Below are 13,155 nucleotides of genomic sequence, written 5' to 3' on the forward strand. Positions count from 1 at the left end.
GTAATATTCAGAAAGAAAAACTGAAAATTTTTGTACCCCAGATGGAGAGAAGAGAACTGACATACAAGATATGTTTGATAGGAGATGGGGGTGTTGGAAAAACAACGTATATAAATAGGGTACTTGATGGGAGATTTGAAAAGAATTACAATGCAACGGTTGGAGCAGTGAATCATCCTGTGACGTTTCTTGATGACCAGGGAAATGTGATAAAATTTAATGTTTGGGACACAGCGGGGCAAGAGAAGAAGGCAGTGTTGAAGGACGTATACTACATAGGTGCTAGCGGAGCCATCTTTTTCTTTGATGTAACATCTAGGATCACATGCCAGAACCTTGCACGGTGGGTCAAAGAGTTCCAGGCGGTTGTTGGAAACGAAGCACCTATAGTTATTTGTGCCAATAAGATCGACATAAAGAATAGGCAAAAGATAAGTAAAAAGCTGGTGATGGAGGTTCTTAAGGGAAAGAACTACGAGTACTTTGAGATCAGTGCCAAGACGGCGCACAACTTTGGACTCCCATTTTTACATCTAGCTCGGATTTTCACTGGGAGACCAGACCTTATATTCGTATCTAATGTGAACCTTGAGCCGACTGATGTCAATTATGATTATCATAGTCCTGAGGAAACTAAATATATTGATTATATGGAGCAGGCGGCGAAGATGGCACCCGAGGAGTAAGATTAAAGTAATACATCTTATATTTTGTTTTCAGTAAATTTGGGTGTGAGTGTTAATTCTGTCCTTGAAGGAGCCCCAAAATGGAGAGGAAACTTCCGACGGTTGTTACTATTGGAGGAAGAAGATATGTTAAGAATAATCTTAATAAGGGGGCTGGGGATGGAAAGGTGAGATTGAAGGAGGCAATCAAATCCCTTGGAAGGTTGGTCCATAAGTCTCAGATATCTTATTGCAGTATTAATACTAAGGAAAGACTACAAATCTATAGACTAGACGATTCCAAAGTTATTTTAAACAAGAAAAATGGTGTTGTTGGGTTTATTGTTACTGGAAAGGCACAGAACATTGACAAGGGCATATATCGGGAGCCATCAAATGTGGTGAATAGCAATGTAGAAGCCTCTGGGGATGGCGCAGCCGAGGAGAGGGAGAAGTCTTAAGGCTCTTCTTTATTGACTAATTAAATCCTTTTAAAAGCTCCTGGATTAACGGGTGGATCAGGCTGAAGACTGCTCTGGATGTTCTTTGATAGCCCAAATGTTCAGAAGATTAGACGATGAAACGAATTGGGCATAGCATGGGTTGAAGCGGGCTTTCATGTTATCAAATCCAGGTGTCTTAAATGCATGTATCTTTCTCTTAGTTCTAAGATGATAGACAAGTATTGAACTACTTTCACAGCAAAGAAAGAATTTTGAGTCTGGGGTGATGCATCCGCTTCCTCCTCTTTCCAAATTTATTGAATTCCTTATTGTACCATCTGAGCTGAGAAAGAGATGACTTTTTTCTTCAGATGCTATTATAAAACTTCCGTCCGGAGAGTAGTATATTTCTTTGTATCTTTTTTCTGGAAGTGACGAAGTACTTTTTGGCCCTTTTGTGTTTCTTTTATCATAAATCTTGAGTAGGGTGCCATTGATTAGTATTGCATAATCATTTGACAACGACAGGCAGCTTATGGAGTTGGGTGCATTAATTCTATATACAGGGTTTTTCTTTCTTGTATCCCAGTAGTTGGTGGAGTCGTAGGATGAGGATAGAACTGTATCTTCCCCTGGACATACAGAAAGTGCATTTATTTGGCTCTTATGGCCAGAAAAGGTGGAGACATACCTATTGTCAAAAACAGATAAAAGGTGTAGTGAGTTGGATGCAGAATGAATGATTGCATTAGGATACATGAATTTGTACTTTTGTATGCTTGGAACATGAATAATATTCTGAATATTCCCTGATATCGATGAGTATAGTCTCAATACATTGCCTTGTGTACTACTTAGCACAAGTCCGTCTGTTGAATACTCTACCTCTTCTGGAGAAATGCTCAATCCTAAAGGCTTTGAGCGCTTAAACTCGGAAAATGCTTCGTCGGTAAGAATCATTACACACAAAGAGGGATAGAAAAAGGAGACTAAAAACGGCCGAGAGTCTTAGAACTTGAGTAAAGCCAGAGCATAATGTTGTGAAATTTAATTTTAAAATACAATACTGTTCTGATTTCGATTAAGATAAGTTATATGCCCGCAGTATACTAGCAGTTCTTTTACTTCTTGGCCTGGATTTCTTAGATGCCTCGTCATTGAAAGTTTTGAAGAGTTCGTTCCAAGTTTTCTGCTCGATCTTCGCCTCCAACTGGGATAGGATCTCTGAGAGCTTTCGAGCCTCAAAAACCTCTAATAAGTTTATCAGTAGTTTGCACTTCTCATTGGTCCCAAACGATCGTGTTATTGAAACTATGAACTCCGTGATAAATACGGGATTCCATGTAAAAATAAGCCCAGAGATTATCTTGATTCTTTTGTTGTACCTGTCTTTGTCTTCTTCGGATTTCCTAAAGCTTAGAACCTTGATATCTTCGACTAGCATCTTCTTGGAGAAGATTATTATAGACTTCAATGTCCAATCCTTGACAATCCACTTCACAACAATTATGAAGTCTGATGTCTTGTAGTTATCAACATACTTCTTCATATTGTATGCAACTATACGTGCATTGTCTTCGTTTCTTATCCACTCCCCAAAGTTTGCATCATAAGTATCATCCATGTAGGAGATAGACTTCTCTATTTTCTCTAGGCATAACCCCATGCTCTTACTCCTAAGCGCTTCTTTTTATAGGAAAAGGTTCTCCTTTAAATTACTAAATAATAGAGCAAATCAATGTTTATAATTAATTAAGATATAGGTGACGCCAAATCTTTATAAAAAAGCTCACAAAGAGATTGTTCTTCAATGTAACACACTTTAAAAATGATGAGAATTCCTTGTACTTTCCATAACCTCCTTTTGTTAAATAGGGGAAATAAACAGGGACGGAGAAGAATAAATTTTACTTATTTGTCTTTTGCAAATCATACATAGGACAGAGGGCTTTATGAGCTCAAGTCATTGATACCTGATGGGAAATTAACATTAAACATATCAATCAATATTCCTTTGATATCTCCGATCGGGAGATAGTATTAATTATTTCACAAAACTTTACCTTAAATAAACATTATTTGGTGTAATATGATGAGGTAAATATTCACTTTATGATCTTCTCATATAGTGATTTTTGAAACATCTATTTCATACAGAAAGTCAGAGTGTAACCATAGTCTTCTTCTATAGGAATCATAGGCGATTGCTTTGGGTGTAAAACACAGCTTTGTAAGCATCTTATGGGTGACAGAGCAATATAACTCCACGCTGTCCGATAGTAGAAGTATAAATAGAGTTCCAAAGACTTTGAATCCTTGGTAGTTGCTTTTTTTCTTTATCGGTCTGAGTACCTCTTTTCCATAAACAACCATCTCGTAGCTGTTCTCGAGAACCAGAAGGTCAAGCCCATTAGAAACTACAGAAACAAACTTCAAATGGCTTAGAAATTCAATAGACTTTATCAGCACATTCTCTCTGTTCAGCTTCCAATTCTGAATCATGCATAAATGTGTCTCAACTAGAACATATATGTCTGATCCAACTTCAGCAAAGTCTATTATTTTACTGGGCATAGTTACGATATGATTAGGCTGAAGTGTCGAGGAATCGAGAAAGAATATAACACATCCATGGGAAAAAATTGCATTGCTGTTGACATGCATCTTTTCTATCCCCCATCTAGCCTTTGTAAGCATAGGACTATCTATCTTGAAGTAATAATATCCATGCTTCTCAATTTGAAGAAACACAACATCCTTGAACTTAAATATCTCCCTCACCTCATTTGAGGGGAGACTTACATCTTCTCTTATTAATCCTTTCATGTTCAATATGTAAAGAGTGCTTCCGACACACATAAACAAATCGCATTCTATGAATTCTATGTGCAAAATATCACTGCTGAATAGGGCAGTTCTAATCATGTACCCCATTTTTGGAATGATTATGATGTTGAATTGAAGGTAAAACATGTTTGAGTTGTGGAAAAAGACTCAGGATGTCTGAGTATGACATTACAGGGCTCTAGAGTTTTGAAGATTTATTTCTCCCCTTGTGAGTATGAAAACTTCAACACCTGCTTCTCTACCACTTCCAGTACTTCACAGGTCTCCTTTATCTGGTCTTCGATCAATTTTCTTTTATATTTGTCGTCATCCCCGCTCATGGCTGCAAGTTTTCCTCTCAAAATAGCCAGCTCATCCTCGTAGGCCTTTCTTTCTTTATTGAGTCTTTGGAGAGCATTTTCTGCTACAGAGTGTTTCATCTCTACCATTAACGGGTGTAGTATTTAAAAATTTATCTCCTCTGAATTTCCTGCACATACGATCTCAAGGCCTATTGTATTTGATATCCATCATGTGCAGACGGTAATTTAATCCTACACTCGTACCAAAATAGAATGTTTCAGAGTCTGATAATATAGTTAAGCCTTCTCTGCGAGATTCAAAAATACACCTGCATATGCCCTTATGATAAAAAAGATCATTCACAGACCAAAGAAGCCGCTTTTTGTGTTTAGAAGAGAGGAGTCTTTGCCCTATGGGCCTAGGGTAAAGAGCGCTCCGCCAATTGAAATAAACTTTGAGTCGCCCTCAAAAGTCGAGTCCAAGTCTGTGGTAAGGTTTACAAGACCCGATGGAACACCTATAAGAGAAGAGGATTTAATAGATTCTACAGATAGCGAGGTACTAACCGAAAGCTCAATAGATACAGAAGAGGGGGATAAAAACATCTCTTTGAAAGAAGATACAGTTGATGTTCATAAGGAGACTAAGGCAGAATATAAGGATGAAAGACCTATCCAAAAGCAAGCAGTTCCTAGTCTTGAGAGCAGAGCATTGATGTTGGACAACCTTTTGAAGAAATTTTCCCCGGAAAAGGTTGCTGAGAATAGAGGTCCGTGCTATAAAGTTAGTGAAATTTTTAGTATAAAGGAACGGCAGCCTATTCCTCTCGAACTAAAGCTTAAAATTAAGAAGGAAGTCAAGGGAGTGTACAGGCCGGATAGCAGCAGAAAGGACACATGCATTGAGCAGGCAAGGCTGGAATTCAACAGGCTCACAGCTAAAAATGTAGGTTTTGTCATAAAGAATCTTAAGGGCATTCGGGTTGGAACCATTGAGGAGATGAAGGAGATAGCAAATATCCTGTTTGATAAGGCAATTTCCGAACCTACATTTGTAAAGTATTATGCATTGGTTGTTCTTGACCTAAAGAAGGTGTGGCAGTCTGAAGAAGAAAAGACTAGAGATATAAACCAGACTGTATTCTTTGGGACACTTCTTACCTTAACACTAAAGACATTCGAGAACAAGGAGAAATGGGGAGATGAGTATGAAAGGAAAAAGGAGATGACGTTTAAAGAAAGAATGGCTTATGAAGAAAAACTTGAAGAAGCAGAGACAGAAAGATACATAAAGAAAAGAAGAACACTTGGGACAGTTGATTTTCTATCGTCACTATATTCTTTAAATGTAATAAGTTATGTGCATATGAATGCTTGTATAAACACATTAATGAGGTCCTCTGATTCAGAGAGCATCGAGGTGTTATGCTATCTAATTGAAAACATAGGTGAAAAGTTAGTTGTCAGTGGAAAAGAACACATCATATCGATGATATGCTCTAGACTTGTGCAAAAGAAAGACAACTATGCGAACAGAATCAGATACATGATAGAAAATCTTCTTGAAAAGAAAAACTCTTGGAAGCCAAAAGAAATGAAGGCTCGAAACGTTTTTTCTTGCTTGGAAGTTGAAGACGACTATGGAAATCCACAGAATCCTGAAGAATCACACAAGGAAAATGTGCTTACATTTTTGTCATCGTTGTCAGAAGAATTATCTATAGCATATGAAGATGATGACAAGAAGGTTCTTTCGGACAATTTGCGGGTTGGAGAAACGAAATTTGGTGCTGTCCCATTCTATTTATCATATTTCCAAGAAGCGATATCAAACCACAAGATCTCAGATCTGTTTTTTGATTTTTTCATTTCGTTTAGGAGTGCAGCAAATGTCACCGAAGATCAGTTGAAAGAAACACTTATAAGCCTTAAAAACGAATTAGAGATATTGAAAATTGACTTCCCTATATCTCCTAAGAAGTATGCAGAGCTTATAACAAAGCTGAGAGTATCCAAGATAATATCCCAAGAGTTGTTTGAAGAGCTCAAAAATGAGGACTATGATACAAGAATTGGGGATCTAATCCTTAAGTGGTACAAATCAGACAGGGATCGAGAAAAGGCACTTACTATCTTCCCAAGTGAAACGATAGAGAATCTTATTATGAAATAAAACATGGTATTTCATTTAATTTCGGGAGTATCTTGCTTTTAACACCCATACTACTTTCTTTGGTATTTCAGAATTGAGTTGTAATGGTTTAAAGCTAGGGATAGCAAGGAAAGCTGCCTTCCAACTTCCTTCCCGAACAAATGCTTGTTTAGGATTTCCACAACCTTTTCTCTTTTGATAGAATCAGCAATTTCAAGAAATCTGGCGTCATTTATATCTTCGTATCCTATCAGAGTAAATAGCTTGTCATTTTCATTTTCATCATTTATAAATGTCCTTGCAAATTCTATAGCTTCTATATGTTTTCTTGCTCGTAGAAAATCAACAAAAACTAGCTTTGACAAAGTCTCTTTTACCGAAGCTTCATTCTCAATTCCTAGGTCAAATAGTTTTAAGTCTTCGCATATTTTAAAAGCATCATTTGTACACTTCTTCTCTATGAGAGATAAAATCCTTTTTCTTGTAGAGATTGATGAATAGAGCTCTTTATCGTTTTCTGGATCATCATTATCCTTTCGATACCTTCTATTCCATAGTATCAGTGCCTTATCTGCACAAACAAATCTCATGTGATCAGCTATTATCCTCCTGGCCAAAGACTCAATATCCTCTCTCGAGCGATCTAGACCTTGCTCTGCCATACCTCTTCCCGGGGCAGAACAAGGTCTACCCAAATGTTCGGCTTCAACAAACAAAACTCAAAACCCGTCAAGATTTCATTGGCAAGTGAGCTTACTTATATCAGACCTGAAGACAAACCTAGTTTATGGACAGCACTATGTAGCTAAATAACACTAATATCATAAACTTGATAATTCTTCGCGATGCTTTTTCAAATGAAGCCATGCCTCCTTGGAAATCACAAGATTTCTACATTATTTTAAGGAGATTCAACCAATGAATCTGCCTAATGGGGTAAGGAGACTTCATTCTACATCATTGACTCCTACAATTCTGTCCAATGTGCTTGTTTAAGCATAGGAAAAGAATAAATATTTAAGAGATGACAGACTCACCCTTATTCCTCTTATGCCAGCAAATATAAACTGTAAGAAGAAATGGCATCCGAGCAGATACGAGACACAGATAAGGGTCAGGGAGGCCGAAAAGGCTATAGAAAAAAGTAAGATTCAAGAAGATACAAGAAGAGAGCTTGGAAGAAGAGAAGTACTTGAATCAGAAATACATGGCGAGTACACTGAAAGAATGCAATGGATGTTGTAGCCCAAGCCAACAACAACCTTTACAGGGTTATTGGTGTTATAGAGTTGTTTACATGTGTAGGGATGATGAAGAACTAATAAAATTTTGTTATAAATATATTCTTTTGGCAAGGGGGTAAGATGAGGACAGAAACCGGCGGTGGATCGAAGAAAACCTTCAAGACGATGAAGTTGGGGTTCCTAGGACTTGTYGGGATGGTTGTTGCGTACTATGTGCTTCTATTTATCTTTGGGATCAAGTACTTGGATCCTCAGTATTATGGGAGCTACTTCTATGCTTGGAGAGTGAACTTTGCAGACAAGCTGATGACGCATGGAAGATACAARCTCATCAAGAAGAACGAGCACCCGGACACTGAGGACAGGAAGAGGTTTTATAGGATTTCGCAGGATGAGTCTGGGCCGTATCTGATACGATTTGACMGACCAGAGCAYTTTCCCCGTGGGCATGAGCATCAGTTCACGCTGAACTTCCCTGGATACGAAGACTTTCTGAAGATCCGGGAGAGGTTTATTGTTGAGACGGAGGGCCTGGAAGAGGACATGAATCTGAGCCACTCTGATCTGATGGAGCGAATGAAGAAGAAGAAGGAGGGAGGAGGAATGTTTTTTGCAGACTACCGTGGGAAGTCCATCAGTGAGATGCAGAAGATATTGTTTCCAAACAACAACTCCGAGGGGAATCCATGGTTCACTGTAAGCAACATACTTATCAAGACCATATCGAGTATTATGTCCAGCGACGAGGAGAAGAGAAAGGGATATTTGTTTGATGGAGAAAAGATTGGAGACGACCTGATGAAGAATATCAGAGATGCGCTTGAGGCGCTTGATGAGAGTGCTGGAGATGGAGATGTTCTACTTTCTGAGAAGATATCTGATTCTGACATCAACAAGTTCTTTATCAACAACGGCAAGGTGTCTGCAACACCGTATGAAACGTTTGCTTACTCAAGAGCATACTATCTGTTCAATTTCTTGACTGCAGGAATTGAGTTCAAGTCCCAAAAGCTTGCGGAGCTGAGGAGCGAGTCTTCTTCTGATGACAACGAGTTCCGGGAGGCACGAATGGACTACACAGCCAACCTGTTTGCCAGAATATTCTCCAGCATATATCCTAACCAGCACAGAAAGGATGTCAGCAGTATTGGGACCCTTGAAAAGATAAGGAACTACTACAGCCCAAAGATGGTTGTTGATGAGAAGAAGGAGGTAGATGAGGCAGACCTTGAGCTCATTCAGAAGAGCTTCTCAAATCCATTAAGAAAAGAATGCAATGGATGTTGTAGCCCAAGCCAACAACAACCTTTACAGGGTTATTGGTGTTATAGAGTTGTTTACATGTGTAGGGATGATGAAGAACTAATAAAATTTTGTTATAAATATATTCTTTTGGCAAGGGGGTAAGATGAGGACAGAAACCGGCGGTGGATCGAAGAAAACCTTCAAGACGATGAAGTTGGGGTTCCTAGGACTTGTYGGGATGGTTGTTGCGTACTATGTGCTTCTATTTATCTTTGGGATCAAGTACTTGGATCCTCAGTATTATGGGAGCTACTTCTATGCTTGGAGAGTGAACTTTGCAGACAAGCTGATGACGCATGGAAGATACAARCTCATCAAGAAGAACGAGCACCCGGACACTGAGGACAGGAAGAGGTTTTATAGGATTTCGCAGGATGAGTCTGGGCCGTATCTGATACGATTTGACMGACCAGAGCAYTTTCCCCGTGGGCATGAGCATCAGTTCACGCTGAACTTCCCTGGATACGAAGACTTTCTGAAGATCCGGGAGAGGTTTATTGTTGAGACGGAGGGCCTGGAAGAGGACATGAATCTGAGCCACTCTGATCTGATGGAGCGAATGAAGAAGAAGAAGGAGGGAGGAGGAATGTTTTTTGCAGACTACCGTGGGAAGTCCATCAGTGAGATGCAGAAGATATTGTTTCCAAACAACAACTCCGAGGGGAATCCATGGTTCACTGTAAGCAACATACTTATCAAGACCATATCGAGTATTATGTCCAGCGACGAGGAGAAGAGAAAGGGATATTTGTTTGATGGAGAAAAGATTGGAGACGACCTGATGAAGAATATCAGAGATGCGCTTGAGGCGCTTGATGAGAGTGCTGGAGATGGAGATGTTCTACTTTCTGAGAAGATATCTGATTCTGACATCAACAAGTTCTTTATCAACAACGGCAAGGTGTCTGCAACACCGTATGAAACGTTTGCTTACTCAAGAGCATACTATCTGTTCAATTTCTTGACTGCAGGAATTGAGTTCAAGTCCCAAAAGCTTGCGGAGCTGAGGAGCGAGTCTTCTTCTGATGACAACGAGTTCCGGGAGGCACGAATGGACTACACAGCCAACCTGTTTGCCAGAATATTCTCCAGCATATATCCTAACCAGCACAGAAAGGATGTCAGCAGTATTGGGACCCTTGAAAAGATAAGGAACTACTACAGCCCAAAGATGGTTGTTGATGAGAAGAAGGAGGTAGATGAGGCAGACCTTGAGCTCATTCAGAAGAGCTTCTCAAATCCATTAAGAGTTCCTGCATGATCATAATAAAAGAGAATTTTATTAATTTCTTTTAAGTTTGTTAATCCAAGTACCCACTACTTTTTCATGGACTCAGAAAAATACAAGAAATCAATAGAAAGTATTGAATTACTATTGAAATCACTTGAAGGAGTGCTAGATGGGATAAAGAGAAGAGCCGTTGACCCTAAGGACATCAACAACATAAGGGAGAGCCTCCTTACAATAAAGACCAATGCAAGGGAGTGTTTGTAGAGATACATAAAATATTCTTATCTTTAAACAGGATACCTAATGGTAGACCATATACATAGGAAATTCAATAAATCATTTATTCTGCTATATGTTGGGAATTATTGCATAAAAATTGATTCCTTTTCTTATCTATTTCTAAAGGGTTTTGTACCTTTTTACATAGAAATATACAAATTTTATTGTTTTTTTTTGGCAATATACATAGAGAACAGATGGTACGCCCTGATGATTTTTGATGCAACATTAGAGTCATTTGAAGAAGCCTCCCTGAGAGTTCAGAAAACATTAACATCACTGAAGGAACTGATATACAAAGCGGACGTCTGTAAAGAAAAGATCCCGAAAGATATCTCCTTCCCAAAAATGGACTTTGATATCAATAAGTATTTGACAGGTATATGCTCTGTTGAGGATGAAATAGAAAGGGAACTCAAGGAGCTTGTCGTGTTTTTGGACATCCAAAATGAAGAGGTAGAAAAGGATGTAGCATACTACAAGGAAATGGTGTCTAGGGCAGGAATAAGAACCAAACTGGAGAATATTTCTTATTTGGTAAATAAGAAGATGTATTTAGATGAAGGAAAAGGACGAGAATAGTTGCTGTGCGAATTAATAGAAAAATTATCATTGTCCTGAGCCATTTATACCGACACTTTGTTTGTTAACAATACCATATTTTCTTTAAATTGTGTAATTCAACCATTGAGATAAATTACAATCAGAAGTCGCGAGGGGATCAAAATTAATAATATTGTTTACTAAAGGTTTCTCAGATTGCCAGATGTTTTCTTTATACTTGTAGAATAATTCTTAAAGGTTTCTAAAAATACAAATATTGTAATTCCACAGATAATTGCAGCAGAAAGTAGTATGAAAATAAGGATAGCCAACCTCCATTTTCTAGTAGAATCCTCATACTTTCTAGATGGGAGACATACTTCTTTGAGTGACTTAGCAAGAGTAGCGAAAAAAGAGGTAATTGCAAAGTAGAGTTGATACTTAGTCCCCCCACACAGAAGCCCCACGCCTAATGGAATATGTAATAACACTAATAAACTAAGAAGTATGTCAATACCAGTATCCGTGAAAAAGAATTTACAAGGCTTAAGATCACAGGAGGTGGATAACAGATAGGGAGGTAAAACCAATATGGAGGGAATCACCATGGAAAAAATATTAGGATCTTCGTTCGCCCATTCGTAGATAGCCATGATTAAAAGAACAGAAGTAATAGCGAGTGTAAGAAAAAGGCCATTAAGAATAAAGTAGAGTAAAGACCTATATTGGGATTTCCTAGAATTAAGAAATAGGTCAGAGTATTTCTTTGCTGAGTATGAACAGGGAAAAAAATTGTGATGAGCCTAAGGAGTAGATTATTCTTAATGGTTTTTTTTCCCGCCAAAAGATAAACAACTATAGGAAGCACAATCGATATTGGTGTGGAAAAGCAATATAAGACTGTTTTCCAATATATTCCTACTCGGTCCTTGTTCTTCAGTAAATCATCAGTTGTACATGCTTCTGGAATATCTGGATTCATACGGTGATAATAGAAATAAAAGGGGTGGGGCATAAATTGAAGTTAATTTATTACAAATAAGGGGTAGAAGATGTGAGGAAAAGATTTATTAAGTGATAGTTTCTAGGAGTCGATAGTTTGAAGAAGTGGTTATATATTATTATATTAAGGATTGAAATGCCATAATGGCCTTCATAACTTTTTTGTACCGATTGACTATTGAAATAATACTATAATCGAGCATTATATCAACCCACGATCACAACCTTTTCCCATCAAGTTGGTTAAATGTGGAAATAATATATAAATAGGTTTTGATAATAGTTTATGGATATATTCGAATATATTATCACCATTGTACAATAGACTTAAAAGATAGTAGCAATATTTTCGTAAGCAGGAGTAATCAGAATGATAAAGATCATCTAAAAGACTTAATGCAAAGTTTCTTAGAGATTTCAATCTCTTTCCACTAACCCTAACTTAAAAACTCAGAAGAAATTTTATCTTAGGAAAGGGCAAAAAGAATATTGAATTATTATACCTCTCTGAAAAAACTAGCGTTGGATTTCAAGCGCATATCTTAAAACTGTTTGTGTTTACTACAGAGCGATCTTAAGAGCTCATTTTCGGATGTTTTAAAATGCATTTTTAAGAAAGTATGATAAAGTGTCTAAAATCTTTCTTTTCTGATCATTTCAAAAAGTCGCAATAACTTTCTTAGTTTCTAGCAATGAAGATCTTAGAAACAAATTGTTCCTTCATAGTAAAATACTATGATTATTGTCGGAGACCTACGTCTTGTGTTTTTACTGTCTTGAACATCTAGATTATTCTTTTGAGTACTACTAGTCAGGGGGGTAGAACACTGGGAAAGTTATGGAATGGATCATTGTACTCATTGCTGTTGGCAGGGCAGTGCCATATCTATTTTAGATGATTCAAAAGAGTCTCTAGAGTGAAAGAGATGAGAAGGGATGTATAGTAACTATAAGTATGAATCCATAACTGGTTTAGTTAAGACAGAGATAATAAGTGGTACTATTACATATTGTTCAATAACATCATTAATAATGTTGTAATGTTATGGATGTTTCATCTTTGGTCGGGTAGAATGTGGTGGGTTGAGATGGAAATGGTGATGTCTAGGAACACAAAAAAGATGTTGTACCCTCTTATTGAAGAGATGGGGTATGTATGTGTA

General features: G+C 37.8%; 12 protein-coding genes across 12 annotated transcripts; 6 read left to right on the forward strand and 6 right to left on the reverse strand.

The window, feature by feature from the left end:
• Positions 1-41: 41 nt before the first annotated feature.
• EROM_041590 (GTP-binding nuclear protein) lies at positions 42-686 on the forward strand (the record flags this gene model as incomplete). Its single annotated transcript, XM_009266145.1, has 1 exon — positions 42-686. One exon carries the CDS (start codon positions 42-44, stop codon positions 684-686), a length of 645 nt encoding a protein of 214 aa, XP_009264420.1.
• An 80-nt stretch (positions 687-766) lies between these two features.
• EROM_041600 (hypothetical protein) lies at positions 767-1,126 on the forward strand (the record flags this gene model as incomplete). The annotated part of the gene is made up of 1 exon (XM_009266146.1): positions 767-1,126. The coding sequence occupies one exon, from the start codon at positions 767-769 to the stop codon at positions 1,124-1,126; it is 360 nt and encodes a 119-aa protein (XP_009264421.1).
• A 57-nt stretch (positions 1,127-1,183) lies between these two features.
• On the reverse strand, positions 1,184-2,068 carry EROM_041610 (hypothetical protein; the record flags this gene model as incomplete). Its single annotated transcript, XM_009266147.1, has 1 exon — positions 1,184-2,068. The coding sequence occupies one exon, from the start codon at positions 2,066-2,068 to the stop codon at positions 1,184-1,186; it is 885 nt and encodes a 294-aa protein (XP_009264422.1).
• A 121-nt stretch (positions 2,069-2,189) lies between these two features.
• EROM_041620 (hypothetical protein) lies at positions 2,190-2,774 on the reverse strand (the record flags this gene model as incomplete). The annotated part of the gene is made up of 1 exon (XM_009266148.1): positions 2,190-2,774. The coding sequence occupies one exon, from the start codon at positions 2,772-2,774 to the stop codon at positions 2,190-2,192; it is 585 nt and encodes a 194-aa protein (XP_009264423.1).
• Positions 2,775-3,229: 455 nt separating this feature from the next.
• On the reverse strand, positions 3,230-4,081 carry EROM_041630 (hypothetical protein; the record flags this gene model as incomplete). Its single annotated transcript, XM_009266149.1, has 1 exon — positions 3,230-4,081. One exon carries the CDS (start codon positions 4,079-4,081, stop codon positions 3,230-3,232), a length of 852 nt encoding a protein of 283 aa, XP_009264424.1.
• Positions 4,082-4,579: 498 nt separating this feature from the next.
• EROM_041640 (transcription initiation factor 4F subunit-like protein) lies at positions 4,580-6,409 on the forward strand (the record flags this gene model as incomplete). Its single annotated transcript, XM_009266150.1, has 1 exon — positions 4,580-6,409. One exon carries the CDS (start codon positions 4,580-4,582, stop codon positions 6,407-6,409), a length of 1,830 nt encoding a protein of 609 aa, XP_009264425.1.
• Positions 6,410-6,459: 50 nt separating this feature from the next.
• Positions 6,460-7,050, reverse strand: EROM_041650 (hypothetical protein; the record flags this gene model as incomplete). The annotated part of the gene is made up of 1 exon (XM_009266151.1): positions 6,460-7,050. One exon carries the CDS (start codon positions 7,048-7,050, stop codon positions 6,460-6,462), a length of 591 nt encoding a protein of 196 aa, XP_009264426.1.
• Positions 7,051-7,438: 388 nt separating this feature from the next.
• On the forward strand, positions 7,439-7,633 carry EROM_041655 (hypothetical protein; the record flags this gene model as incomplete). The annotated part of the gene is made up of 1 exon (XM_009266152.1): positions 7,439-7,633. The coding sequence occupies one exon, from the start codon at positions 7,439-7,441 to the stop codon at positions 7,631-7,633; it is 195 nt and encodes a 64-aa protein (XP_009264427.1).
• A 119-nt stretch (positions 7,634-7,752) lies between these two features.
• EROM_041660 (hypothetical protein) lies at positions 7,753-9,039 on the forward strand (the record flags this gene model as incomplete). Its single annotated transcript, XM_009266153.1, has 1 exon — positions 7,753-9,039. One exon carries the CDS (start codon positions 7,753-7,755, stop codon positions 9,037-9,039), a length of 1,287 nt encoding a protein of 428 aa, XP_009264428.1.
• A 1,432-nt stretch (positions 9,040-10,471) lies between these two features.
• EROM_041670 (hypothetical protein) lies at positions 10,472-11,029 on the forward strand (the record flags this gene model as incomplete). The annotated part of the gene is made up of 1 exon (XM_009266154.1): positions 10,472-11,029. The coding sequence occupies one exon, from the start codon at positions 10,472-10,474 to the stop codon at positions 11,027-11,029; it is 558 nt and encodes a 185-aa protein (XP_009264429.1).
• Positions 11,030-11,190: 161 nt separating this feature from the next.
• Positions 11,191-11,643, reverse strand: EROM_041680 (hypothetical protein; the record flags this gene model as incomplete). The annotated part of the gene is made up of 1 exon (XM_009266155.1): positions 11,191-11,643. One exon carries the CDS (start codon positions 11,641-11,643, stop codon positions 11,191-11,193), a length of 453 nt encoding a protein of 150 aa, XP_009264430.1.
• A 2-nt stretch (positions 11,644-11,645) lies between these two features.
• On the reverse strand, positions 11,646-12,005 carry EROM_041690 (hypothetical protein; the record flags this gene model as incomplete). Its single annotated transcript, XM_009266156.1, has 1 exon — positions 11,646-12,005. One exon carries the CDS (start codon positions 12,003-12,005, stop codon positions 11,646-11,648), a length of 360 nt encoding a protein of 119 aa, XP_009264431.1.
• Between the last annotated feature and the right edge of the window lie 1,150 nt (positions 12,006-13,155).

Source organism: Encephalitozoon romaleae, chromosome IV, assembly GCF_000280035.1.
Source record: "Encephalitozoon romaleae SJ-2008 chromosome IV, complete sequence".
Taxonomy (NCBI): Eukaryota; Fungi; Microsporidia; family Unikaryonidae; genus Encephalitozoon; species Encephalitozoon romaleae.